At 32.3% G+C, this 13490-nt stretch overlaps 1 protein-coding gene across 1 annotated transcript in view; it reads right to left on the bottom strand.

The window, feature by feature from the left end:
* Positions 1-13038, bottom strand: part of LOC148282543 (uncharacterized) — a 60006-nt gene extending 46968 nt beyond the window's left edge. The window contains exon 1 of the mRNA XM_088224903.1: positions 12503-13038. Within this exon, the coding sequence (XP_088081029.1) occupies positions 12503-12586 (84 nt within the window). The 5' untranslated portion in view covers positions 12587-13038. The remainder of the gene's footprint in view (positions 1-12502) is intronic.
* Positions 13039-13490: the final 452 nt, after the last annotated feature.

Genomic DNA, 13490 nt, shown 5'->3' with positions numbered 1-13490 from the left:
AACATTTTTTTTTATAAAGAAACATAAATTTTTTCATATAATATTTTTTTAATTTTGGTTTTAAAAGTGAGTTTACTGCATAGTTTATAATCATTTAACGTTTTATTTCATCTGTAGCTATTTTCAGCTCAAATTTAGATACCTATTTCAGCGATCAGCAGTTATTATTAATTTTATTACGCCGTAAACGTGAGAATTGACGTAAATTATTGTGATCTCACCCGAAATTGAATCCGGAACCCTCCGTGTGTCAGGCAAGCGTCTTTGCCATTAGTCCGCGGGGTCGCTATTTGATTTAAGTTGGAAAAGAAATACAAAGTTTTACTTGTAGTTTTAGCGAAATTTTTAAAGAAAAAGTAAGAGAAATTTAAATCCCCCCCTCTTCCATTCCTCACCGCCAACCGCCCTTATGACAATGAATCTGCCGATTTTTGCTTATGGAGGTTGGCAGGCCATAACCAACACCGCATCCGTTTCTTGATTTTGTAGATAATGCTTGTCCTTTTAAGAGATTTTTAACATTCCGATGGCCGCACCGGATCTAACAGATCCATTCATGTGTCCAGTATTCGGATTGATTTAACATTTTTTCTTTAGGTATAACCAATGTAATCTTTTTTAAATATGTCTAATAAAAAAAATGAAAAAGTAGCATTTTGTGATTATTGTTGTTTACCCAGTTTAAGTTAGGAAAACACTAAAATTTTGGTGTATAGATCTGACTGATCCAGTGCGACTGTTCACGTGACTTTAAGAACGCGCCCATCAGAGTGTTAAACACTATAATCCCTAAAATATAGATCGAAAAATTACAACAGGGATGGAGAATACCTTAAATAAGGAAATATGGAAGTCTAGGCATTTACAGGGCTTATGACCTGTCATTGGCTAGTTTAAGTGGCCACTTTACACACTGTGTAACATTTACCATTTTGCCTACGTTTGAACATCCGTATTTCTTCAATTCTTCTATTTGTTGATTTTAGTGAAGTTAAAGAGCTGAAACCTTTATTGTTGTGAAGAGATTCATCTGACTGAATTATTTCACATACTAGGCAACGCCTGAAAATACTTTTTCAATTTTTAAATTCTTTTTGGACCAGTTGGTTTCATTACAATATTTGAATCTGTCTAAATGTACGTAGCTTGATTAAAATGACAGCTGCCGAACTAATGTGACTAATGGTGGCAAAGTACTGATCACTAACCATGTACCGATCAAATCGATTTTATCAGTTTTTTCATAAAAACATGAATTTCTGTTTCCAAAAATTGATATGAAAATGCAAAAACAAGCGTATTATAGTCTGTTTAAGACAATTATTCACCAAAAATAAGACATTTTTTGCTTTTTTTCATGAACAACATAAAATGAATAATTTTTTTATTCGATTGATTTACATTGGTCAATTTGTCCAATATCTTACATTTTTGCAAAATGATGTAACCTTGTTAGAACGTCAATAATAACTAGATTTATTTTAGTATTTTTTTAAAGCTGATTTTATATAATTATATTGATTTATTTGTGAGGCATTGTATTGAAAAAATAAATTAACACGCCAGATGCAAATGATTTTTCGAGTGTCAATATAAATCACTCTTTAGACGTAACTACAAAGTCACTTTGCTAACAACTGTCATTCTAATCAAGCTATATTTTAAGAACTATAGTCCAGTGTTTTGGTCCTATTTCAAACACAGAACGGAGTTGTGCTCCTGTGGCTAGTGTCTCGGACTCACGGACCGACGGTCCGTGGTTCGAAGCTCACTCTACTCCAACTTTATTTCCATTTTCTAATAGTGAGTTATTTACAACTCGTTGAAAATGGCCCAAAAAAAGGAAATATTTGGGTAAATCATAAAAACGGAAATATTTATTTTTATAAAAAAAGAAAAAAAAAAGAACAGTATTCTTCATCCGCCTGGACACGGAGAAGATGTAGTAGATATAGATGAAATAAATTCAGGTCGCAAAGGGTAAAATATATTTCTTTCAAACAATATTATTTATGATGACGTCTGGCAACACATTAAAATGGCGACCAGTGATCGAAATGTCTGCATCGCCATCTAGGGCCGGATTTCCGACGGGTCGTAAGGAATATTAATTTTTAATACGAATTGCAGTGGGATGCAGGTAGCTAAATACATACGAGTAATATACATTATGTACTAAACGTTTATATAAAGGTTATTCGGAGGTGGATCGGGCATTCTTGTATATTATTATTATTACAGTCTGTGGCCCGGAGAATGAAGAACGCATTTATGAGTGGGAAACATAACCATAACACTACATTTATTACTTTGTTTTTATTATGTTTTTGCTACGTTTTTTTTACTACATTTTTACTATGCTTTTACTACATTTTTATTATGTTTTTGCTACATTTTTACTATGTTTTTACTTAATTTTTTACCATGTTTTTACTGCATTTTTTACTTTGTTTTTCACTTTGTCCTGTATCTTTAAAACTGTTTCTATATATTGATTACTTTTTTTTTTTTTTTTACTCTCTTAGAACGGGGTAAATAACCCTAGTTAGGGAGTCAAAGCTACTTTGCATAAAATATAATTTTGTGTATGTAATATAATAAAAATTAAAAAAAAAAACTATTTTTTTACTCGGTCGCGTATTCAAAAAGTTGTTTTTATTGTTTTTATAATCTAGGTTTTTTTTAAATTTTCGTTGAACATTTTCAATCCTTTCTATGTTTGTAAATGTTTTGATCTCTGCAATATTTTTCGTGATAGCCTTTAATGATTATTATGGATAACTTATATAGCGCCATTTTCGTAATAAGTTACCTCAAGGGCTATTGTTTAGGTATGTTAATAATTAGTATATATTTTAATGATATTTAGATAAAAGTTAATATTAGGACATTCATGTATTGAGTTTGTACTATTTTTAGACTAAATAAAAAAAAGTTAATATTATAACTATGTAATTGAAGATATATTATGTATGCATGTAAAATTGTTGAATTACTTGATAAAATAAATAAATTATTGAAAAAATAAAATGATATCTTATTAAGTCACCTAACAAAATGACGTCATATAAAGCGATGACGCCATGGCAGTGCTCATACTTGATTTGAACCAGTTTTAAAGACGTTCATATAAAGATACGAGTATATTCAAACACAATGTTCATTTAATCCTTGACTTTTTTGTCGACCAAATCTCAACAAAGATGGAGATCATTATTTTGAAACGGAAGTATGAGCTAGCCAAATATCCGTATAATTTCATATCATATATTTGGCTGATTTATTAAGCGCTTTTTTGTGGAAAATCACTTCAAGGGCGTTTTATATTTTTGAACTTACCTATACATTTCTATATCTATATTTCAAGGGGGAGATCAAACGGAGTCTAGTAACTATAGACCTATAGAAAATTTAACTGTATTGAATAAAATCTTCAAAAAATATATTCATAAAGGATTTTTTTTTTTATTTAACTTTTTGTACATAATGTTATTTGTACATTAGCGGGCTTATTGCCAAATGGCAATTTCTTCCAACCAACCAATAAAATAAAAGTTTTATTTTTATTATTCAAGTTACAGAACATATTCAATAGAAAAAAAAAAGATTAAAAAGTTAAAACTACTTATATAAAAATAGAAATAAACGTATTTGTTTATAAATTACCTTAAATCAAAACTATTACTCAATGGGAAAAAGGAAAAAAGCAGAAAGAGGAAAAAGGAAAGGAGGAGAGATTAAGGAAGAGAAAGGAGATGTTTCTTCAGACGTGATTTAAACAGAGATAATGTAGTAACATCTTTGATGGTGGATGGGAGATGATTCCACAGTCGAGCCGCATGGACACTATATGAGTTAGAGAAGAAAGAGGAATTGTGTATGGGTATTAAGAGAGTGCCTTGAGAATGAGAACGAAGAGGTAAACCATGAACTGATAAGCGTTGAAATTTTTCACACAGGTATATAGGAGCGTTAGGACTATGAAGTACATTGAACAGAAGTGAGAGGGAGTGATAGTCTCTCCGCTGTCTAATTTTGAGCCATTTCAGTTGCCTACGATAATCAGAAATGTGGTCATATTTCCTAAGACCAAAAATGTACCTTATGCATGTATTCTGAAGTCGTTCAAGTTTATCGAGTTGCTCACAGCTTAAATCAGTCATGGAAACATCAGCGTAATCTAGAATGGGTCATATAAAAAATCTCAAAAAAACCAACATGGTTTTCAAGAGAAAAAAAGGAACCGGAACTGCCCTAATAAATTTAATTTATTATATTCAAACAAATATGCATGACAGAATTCCACCACAGGAGTAATATTGGATTTAAAAAAAGCCTTTGATACAGTACATGTGAGATCATGATAAAAAATTTAAACGATATTGGAGTAAAATCTCATGAATGCAAACTGTTAAAATCATACTTAAAAAATCGAAAGCAGTATACTCTTGTAAATGAAAAAAAAGTAAAACACAAACAGTAAATTTTGGAGTCCCACAAGGATCTATTTTGGGTCCACTATTATATATTTTATATATTAATGACTTGTCACTGTACAATTTTAAAGGAAAAAATATTATGTATGCCGACGACATTGGACTTTTCTATAAAAATCAAACAGACGTTTTGACACAAACGAAGGTCTTACTATGTTGACTAAATGGACAAACATATACATATACAATATATATACATATAAGGGCGGGCATATTGCCTTAAAGCAATTTCTTCCTACCTACCCAAACCGTTCAGTTTGAGAAAATTATAAATATGTGGACATATTGAATCTTACAATTTTATACAAAAATTAAAAACAAAGATTAACAAAAATAAATGTATTTATAAAAAAAATTAACACTATACTATGAAGAGAGAAGAGGGTATGGGAAGGAAAGAAGAAGGATAAAGGAACAATTTAAATATTTAGATAGTGACATTTCAATCTTGACTTAAATGTAAATAAAGAAGGGGCGTCTCTAACATTAATGGGTAGATTATTCCACAATCGAGCGGCATCTACTGTATTATCAATTTTGAATGTAGAAAAAAATATCATAAAGTAGATGCTTACATAAATAATGAACGACTAACTGAAATTGAGCATGTTTAATACTTAGGACTAACAATAGACAGACAATTGACATAGAAAATTCATATCAACAATTTAATTAGCAAAGTGGCGACATTATCGAGTCTTTTTTTTAAATCAAAAACTTTGTTCCAAAAACGGAAAAAAATATAATGTACGAAGCATATGTAAAAACTAAAATATGTTATATGTAACTACCATGGGGAATAGGAAATCAAAATTACATAAAAAGACTACAAAGACAGCAAAATAAAATATTAAAAATAGTATATAACCTACCCTATCTAACAGAAACTAAATAACTTTTTAAACAAACTAAACCTTTAAATGTAACTTAATTCTTTAAACTAGAATCCTTAAAATGTATTCATTAATTAGCCACTGATGTAATTGTAGACGAAGAATTAAAACTTGAAAAAAACTGTAGTAACCATGAACACAATACAAGAATATCAGAAAAATATCAAATATAACCTTCTAAAACGAGAAAAGGACAATCGAGACTAATAAGCCATGGACTGAAATTATACAATAAACTACCACACAAAACTAAACAAAAGACTCAGACAACCTTTACAAAAGATGTTAAAAATATTTTTATTCACAGTAGAATGTGAATTTTAAAAGTAAAAATATTTTGTTAAATGTATGTAACCCGTAAGGGTTTACCAATGAAAAAAAAAATCGTGTTGCCATTCTAACTAAACTTATACAAAATTTTGAGTTTGAATTGGAAATATTATATTTTTTTATTACTTACTAGGCCCTCGACTTTTAGCACATAAATGGTTCTTGAAAATGTGTGAAAATGCAAATGTTGAATGTTTTTAAGTCGAGGGATGTAAAAAAATTGTCAAAAATTATGATTTTAAAATATTTATTTATCAATCTTTCTTTATACATATAATTCTTCTGTACGTGTGATGTCACCAAACTCCTAAACGGCTTAACCGGTTTACATGCTTTTTTCAGCGAAATGTAGAGCTTTGCGCTGCGCGTGTTCGTAGATATAAATGCGTGCATAATACAAAAAAAAATGGAATGATGTTGTTTGTTGGGGTTCATTATTTTTTGTTTTTGAATGTTTACAAACAGCATTCGCTTTTAATGGATCCTAATCAGATTCTTTGCTTACATTCCTTATAATTTCTTCCCATTTATTTGTTTTTTCTGAATTAACAGACATTCAATACATTGTTGAAAATCGCGTTCATGAATAGAGTGCACCCCTGTAAATGAGAAGACCCGAGTTTGACATTTGCAAAAAGAATCCTATATTTGAAAATTAATTATTTTATGTTTTGGAATTCAATCATAAACAATTACCTTGGTACCTACTTATCAATGAAAAGTATTTTCCAAGCTAATAGCAGGCAAGCCAATATTCGGGCATGATAACGTCTGTCGGATCCGCTAGTATATTATATAATTAAGTTATTGATGCATTTTTAAGTGCTTTCGTTTGGTTTCTTTATAAATTTGCCTCAACACGATGGCCTGATTAATTATTTTCCTCGTTATAATATCGTTTAAACGTAGCTATCACTATTTGACCGAGGAAGCTACTGCACGAAAGCGGTCATTTTTTGCATTATCGATAAAAATCTGGTAAAACACTTTTTTTTTTAATGTGCGAAATAGCGAGTTGTGCGAAAGTCGAATTTCATCAAAATAGTCAATAATGTATTCTCCTTCATTATTTTGCAACAAATTGAAAATATCGCGAACAGTTTTGTCAGTTTTATTCCCTCAATTGAATGGGAACAGAAGGAGGTGTCAAAAATGTTCGCATTCATCTGTTGACATTCCATTTTAAAGGCTTGTAACCAAATACAATAATAAAAGCACCGTAAAAGCAAACATAGCATCTTGTAGAACATAACATTTTCGTATAACACGTATAACATTTACTATTTTGTTTTACTTTTAGTGCTTATTTTCAAATTTGTAAAAAAAACGGACACAAGTTGTGTAAACACCAAATACTTATTTAAATTTCCCCCAAACTGCAAACGAGGCTTTTCACCCTTTAAATTTTAAGTAGTGTAAAAAGAGTACCAATAAATTAGCGACAAAATTAAAATAAAAAAAGGGTTTTAAGAAATAACCTTACTAAAAAAAATGAAAAAAAAACGAATAACTCCGTTTTTAGCAACAAAAACAAAACGAGATGTTTTTTTAAGCTAAATTTAAAATTCAAGATGAATTTTTCCTTATTTTTATTAATTTGACTTATTTTTCCTCATTGGGCAGCCAATTTAATAAAGGTTTACGTGTCAACCATGTCGGGAATTGAACCCGAGACTGTAGGAGAACGCGCTGACCATTTGATGACAAAGCTGAATTTTTTTACTAGTTATAAAATGTATTGGTATGTTCGTACGGTAATATAAAATTGATACCAACGTTAAATTAATTTCTGAATTTAATTAAGTTGATTCGTTCTATAAACCCACATTACCGGCTGAGTCACTGACTGATTTTCAGTAAATAATATTTGAATAGGTAATGTACATACTAATACTTAGAAAGTATAAATCTTTTATTTGGGTTATAATAAAAAAATAACACAATAATGAATGTCGACATTCATTTATCATAGCTGTAGAAAATTTTGTAATGCATTTCTTAACCTTTTATGGGTCAGATATTTTGTGTTGATTTACTTCTTGCAAACCTAAGAAAATATAGCCCCACGAGTTGAATTTATACCGGATGTGGTTCATAAGTAATTTCTGAGGAATCTCTACTTAAGGGAGTATGGATACCCACTGTCCGCGATTGTACTAGTCCGACTTCATACTGGAAATGCTTGGCTACAGTAGTTTGGAGAAAAAAATGCATATTTGCTTATGTACTAGTATTTTTTTCAGATTGATCCATGGTATTACGATCAACTTAGGTGTAACGGAGATTATTTTTCTTTATGCTCTTACCTTAGACATAGGCAGCTTAAGTTGTGTTATCTTCCTGCTTGCAGAACCAGTCTGCCAATGGTAATACCAGTAGGAAGAGCAATGTCTTTAGAGAACTGTGTCTCTTCGGATATCGACATCTTTCGTGTTACCGAAAGAAAGTTCACACAGGACAGCTTCTTTTTACTCTAATTAAAAAGTATTTTTATTTTACTATTGAAATTGTGTTGCTATTTTTTTTCTTGTTATGTATGCCTTGTTATGTATGGTGTATGAAACACAAACAGGAAATATAAACACTGCAGCACCTTCTCAAGTAAGTTAAAATGCAGATGATGGTACGACAGAGATAAGAATGAAAGAAATAGGAAGTGCTGCCCAATATATGAAGAATGGAAAAGCGCAAGATTTCGATAATGTTGCTACAGAGTTTATAAAAGCGGGTGGTGAAATAATTTTATATGGCTGCACAAGCTTTTTAACCAATGTTTAGGGAAGAATGCACTCCCCCAGATAAGAGAAGGGCTGTTATTATGCCTTTATATAAGGGAAAAGGTTCAAGAGTGGAATGCGGAAATTATAGAGCAATCAGCCTTTTTAGCGTTGTTGGCAAAATGTATGGAAGAATACTGATTGAGAGAGTAAGAAAAATTAAAAAGTTACTGAAGATAGAGTGTGGAATATACAGAGTGTATTTATGAAAGGAAGAGGATGTATGGATCAAATATTTTCTTTGCGAAACACGACCGAAAAGTTTCTTGCTAAAAACTAGAAACTTTTCTGCGCATTTGTTGATCTGCAAAAAGCGTTTGAGTTGACATGATATAAAAAATGGAAGGTGTTATCGGAGTATGGAGTGAGCTTCCACCAGATTCGGGCTTTTGCTTCTCTGTATAAAGGCAGCACAGCATGTGTTAGAATAAACGGATCATACTTATCGTGGTTTGACATTCATAAAATAGTCAAATAGGGATGTGTGATGTCATCACAGCTGTTCAACGTGTATATCGATAACTATATGAAAGAACTGAAAAGCTTAAGAATGGGAGCAAAAATGGGTGATTTAACTGCCAATTGTCTTTTGTATGCTGATGATCCCGTGCTTCTTGCTAACAACAAAGAGGAACTGCAATTCTTGGTAACAAAGGTCTACGATGTATGCAAGGGAAGCGATTTGCTAATGATTGTCGATAAATCGAATGTGATGGTTTTTAAAAATGAAAGTATGACTAAATGTGAAATCACTGTAAACGGGGTTATACTAAAACAGGTAGAGGAATTTGTGCACCTGGGAAGTATATTTACTAGGGATGGAATGACTGAGAAATATATTGAAAGGAGGGTGAGTGCCGGGAACAGAGTGAACGGTGCACTTAAATCAACCTTGCCAAATAAATGTGTGTCGCAAGAGGGAAAATTAGCAGTTCACAATGAAGTTATAGTCCTGACCTTGATGTATGGGAGCGAAGTATGGACTAAGAAAAACAGGGATGAAAGCAGGCTGAACGCTGTCGAAATGCGATCTCTCAGGCGAATGTGTGGTAAAACTATGTCCGATAGATGCACAAATGTTGAGATCCGTACATTATGCAAGGCTGAGATAAGCATTATCGACTAAATCAAGAAAGGAGCTATGCGTTGGTTTAGATTAAGATTTTGGTATATCTGATCATGCCACGTCTTCCTTGGTCGTCCTTGTCCCACGTTACCGTTCATCCTCGCCATATATACTCGTTTTACCATTCTTTAGTCATACATTCGATTTACATGACCAAACCATCTCAAAGACCCTTTCTCAATATAATCAATTAAACTTGGCTCAGATTTTTACTCTTGCCCGATCGCATCATTTGTAACCCTGTCATACATTGATTTACCACACACTTATTTTAGAGATCGCATTTTGACCGCGTTCTTTCTGCTTTCATCCTTGTTCTGCCAGTTCCATATTTCCCTTCCATGTATAAGCGTTGGGACAAAAACTCCGCTGTGCACTGCCAGTTTAGCTTTGATTGACATATGTTTATTAGCAATTATTACGCTTAGTGCACTGTTCATTTTGTTGCCCGCATTCACTCTCCTTTCAACATCTTTTTCTACTCTTCCATCTTTTGAAAACATGGTGCTCACTTCATACAAATTAACGGATAGAAGATTGAACGGTTTATAATGTTCAAACACAGGCAGAATGGTGAACGTTACACAGTGATTAGTAATTCTACTACACAGTACATTCCTCAGTAAAATCGCTATGTAAAGCTAGGGTAACCTTACTCATGAGGATACGCGGTGCCAGGTGCCAATTTTGATGAATAGATATTTAAACATTGCTTTTCTGTTATTCTCTCGCAAGTGCCTTCCCAAATAAAAAAAGGCAACTGCACGTTGGATTGATTATGGCTAATTATAATCGACAAAATCGACTTTTTGATGTCCCGTTTTCCGCTCCCGAAAACATAACCGATTTGGTTGTTTTTTTTAGAAAAAGCTCAATTTTTTTTTGTCGGCACCTTTTCTTTTTAAAAACATTTATAATATTTGTATACCGCACGTCCAAAAACGGTAGATAAAACTGGGCGCTTTATGGGTTTTTGGATGGTCCTAGATTCCATAATAAACAGTTAAATAAAAAAGCAAATCTACCGAGACACGCCAATGATAAATATTTAATGTTATTTAAAAAATCACTGCTCTAGTGCCATAATCCAAGGAGAAACATCGGGAATACGTTTGTATGAAGAAAAGTCAGACCGCGTTTCCTCTTAATGATTGTTTAAATAAACAATGTCTCGTGTATGTCCAAATGTTAGCAGACTGGCTGGATTACCTCCCTAGGAAGTTATTTTTCCTTCTCGAAAATGGTTTACCTCTCTGTTGCAACAAATTCAGATCTAAATAACTCCCTAGGGAGGAAATCCAGCCAGTCTGCAAACATTTGGACATACTCAAAACATTGTAACTGGTAAAAGAAGACGTATAAAAATTGGATAAATGTTTTCAGGCGTTGTCTAGTAGGTAAATTGGTTCAGCCGGATGAATCTCACCCACATGATAGTGGTTTCAGCTCTTTAACTTAACAAAAGTCAACAGATTTAAGAGTTGAGGAAAAGTGGACTAGTAAACATAGGCAGAATGGTGAATGTTACACAGTGTGTAAAGTTACCACTTATACCAGCTAATGACAGGTCACAGGCTCTGTAAATACCTAGACTGCCATATTCCCTTCTCAAAAATGGTTTCCCTCTCTGTTGCAACAAATTAAGATTTTAAAAATATATTACAACAGAGATGGAGAACATTTCATGGACTATTTGATCAAGGTGGATCCTAATCACACGAGTAATAATTTTATAAGTAATTTATTTATAATCATATATAAACTAATGGTAACAGTCAATATAAATGATTTAACATGTTAAAACAGAGATTAAAATAATTCTAGAGAAGCGAATAAAGAAAACTACGCATTTATAGGTCTTATGACCTGTCATAAGCTTGTTTAAGTGCCCACGCTGAGTAAAATGAACTATTCTGTATATGTTCGAACACTTATAATGATTCTTTCGTTTATTTTTATAAAGCATTTTCCATTTGCATTTTTGTATTTGTATATTTTGTATGTAATAATTGCACAAAAGTAAGAGCCCGTTTAGGGCGTTAAATATATAAAATAAAATAAAAATATGAATAAATTTGATTGAAAATAAAAAATGCAAGCAGCGATGATACTAAAAAAGAAATAATTTTAAAAAGACAAAAATAAAAAACGTACAAAGACGGGAAAAATACAAAGTACAATCACGATAGCAAAAATATTTATATCTGACGATCTTGCGACATAACGTATTATGATAGACATAAATAGACACACTACATAATATTATATTTTTTTGTGATGGCCATACTTTGATTTTGAATGATTCCAAAATTAGATAATTGGCCATATGTATCTTTATTAGTTTTTTTATTTTATTATATTTAGCTAAAACACATCGATATAAAGGTTAAATAAGAATTGCATTGTATTTCGTAATAATTAGAGATATTGCCGGTACGGCGTTGTCAAAAGAACAAATACCCATGAAATCGATGAAATTGTAAAGTTATTAGTTTTTTTCGTGTGTTACGTATGAAAGAGGCCATTAAGGTTACGTGTATTTATTCTGAAACATTAATTTATGGAAATGATTGTGAGATGTTATCCATGGCAATGAACTTTAGAAAATGCTAATGGTGATGTGACAGTGCCACGCCTGAATATATAAAATATACTGGTTAAAGCGTTGTACGTCTACTAAAGGTAAGTTACCTACTTAACACCGAGAAAATGAGTTGCAAAGATTGCTCTAGCATAAATGCTTCTCAGAACAATATTGTCAACTTAAGGCAGTATTACATATTTATTGTATACAGTTGTATTGTTCAAACAATATATTTAACAGCCGTTATGCGAATAAAAACACCTGTTTCTAATCACAATGCTTTATTACTTACTTACCTCAGCGCCCACAGTTGGTAAATTTATCCATAATTTGTCACACACGTGTACAATTGGTATTGAAAATTGTGAACATCGATTCATTTGAACGTAGTTTTTCCGACATTTTTTCCTAAATCAAAGGTTAGTGTCACAAAAAACGGAAAATAATTCTTGAAATTACGCGCAATTAAAAGACATATCTTTAAAATTATAATTCTGTTTTTAGTTAAGCACAAGTTTGTACAATATCACTGCACTGTCACTTAGTTTGAACGAAACGTTTTGCCGGCATTTTTGCGAAGTGTCAAAATGGTCCGCCATGTTGGCAACACGACCAATAGGAGCGCGATGCGCGCGCATCGCAGGCTAGAGCCTAACTAGTAGTTCTGCGGGCCATCGCGCACTATGTGGGTCAGCCCCTTCTCTCGGAAATGCCTCTTTCCTTTGCATATTTTCGTACAATTCTAAATAGCATTTCTTTCGCGAACGGTATATTAGCGATAACCGTTTAATAAGGCACAAAGTACTGCTGGAATGCCGTCTGCCCGCGGTCTACGGAATCGAACGAGAACATTCCTACTCACCACTCACACGCCGGCATCTGGCGCTGGCGACTAGAGTCGAATCAGCAACACATTGTTCGACTGTTTGCTCAAAATATATGGCCAAGACGCGTGTCTTCTGTGCTAAACAATTCGCTTGAGTCAATAGTATATTAGGGGGAAAAATATTCATAAAGGATAACAATATTAGGAGCCGTATTGTGAGTCACTTCAAGGACAATGAAAACAAGATAGAACCTCAAGATGGGAACGTTACATAAAATAATATTTTAGAGTATCGGAACGCTTTATTTTATGTGTAATATTATATTTTAAAAATAAAAACAAATGTGTTAATATCCAAGAAAGCGCAAATACGGCAGCATTAAATAACTCACCTACTACAGAAGAAACATTTACGAAAGCCAGTTCACCGGTTAAGAAAAATAGGACTGGACTGTTAA

This window comes from Micrasema longulum, unplaced genomic scaffold (assembly GCF_059751315.1).
Source record: "Micrasema longulum isolate JH-2025_06_02 unplaced genomic scaffold, ASM5975131v1 h1tg000319l, whole genome shotgun sequence".
Taxonomy (NCBI): Eukaryota; Metazoa; Arthropoda; class Insecta; order Trichoptera; family Brachycentridae; genus Micrasema; species Micrasema longulum.
Note: the sequence above shows the minus strand (reverse complement) of the source record. Positions and strands in the feature narration are given on the sequence as shown.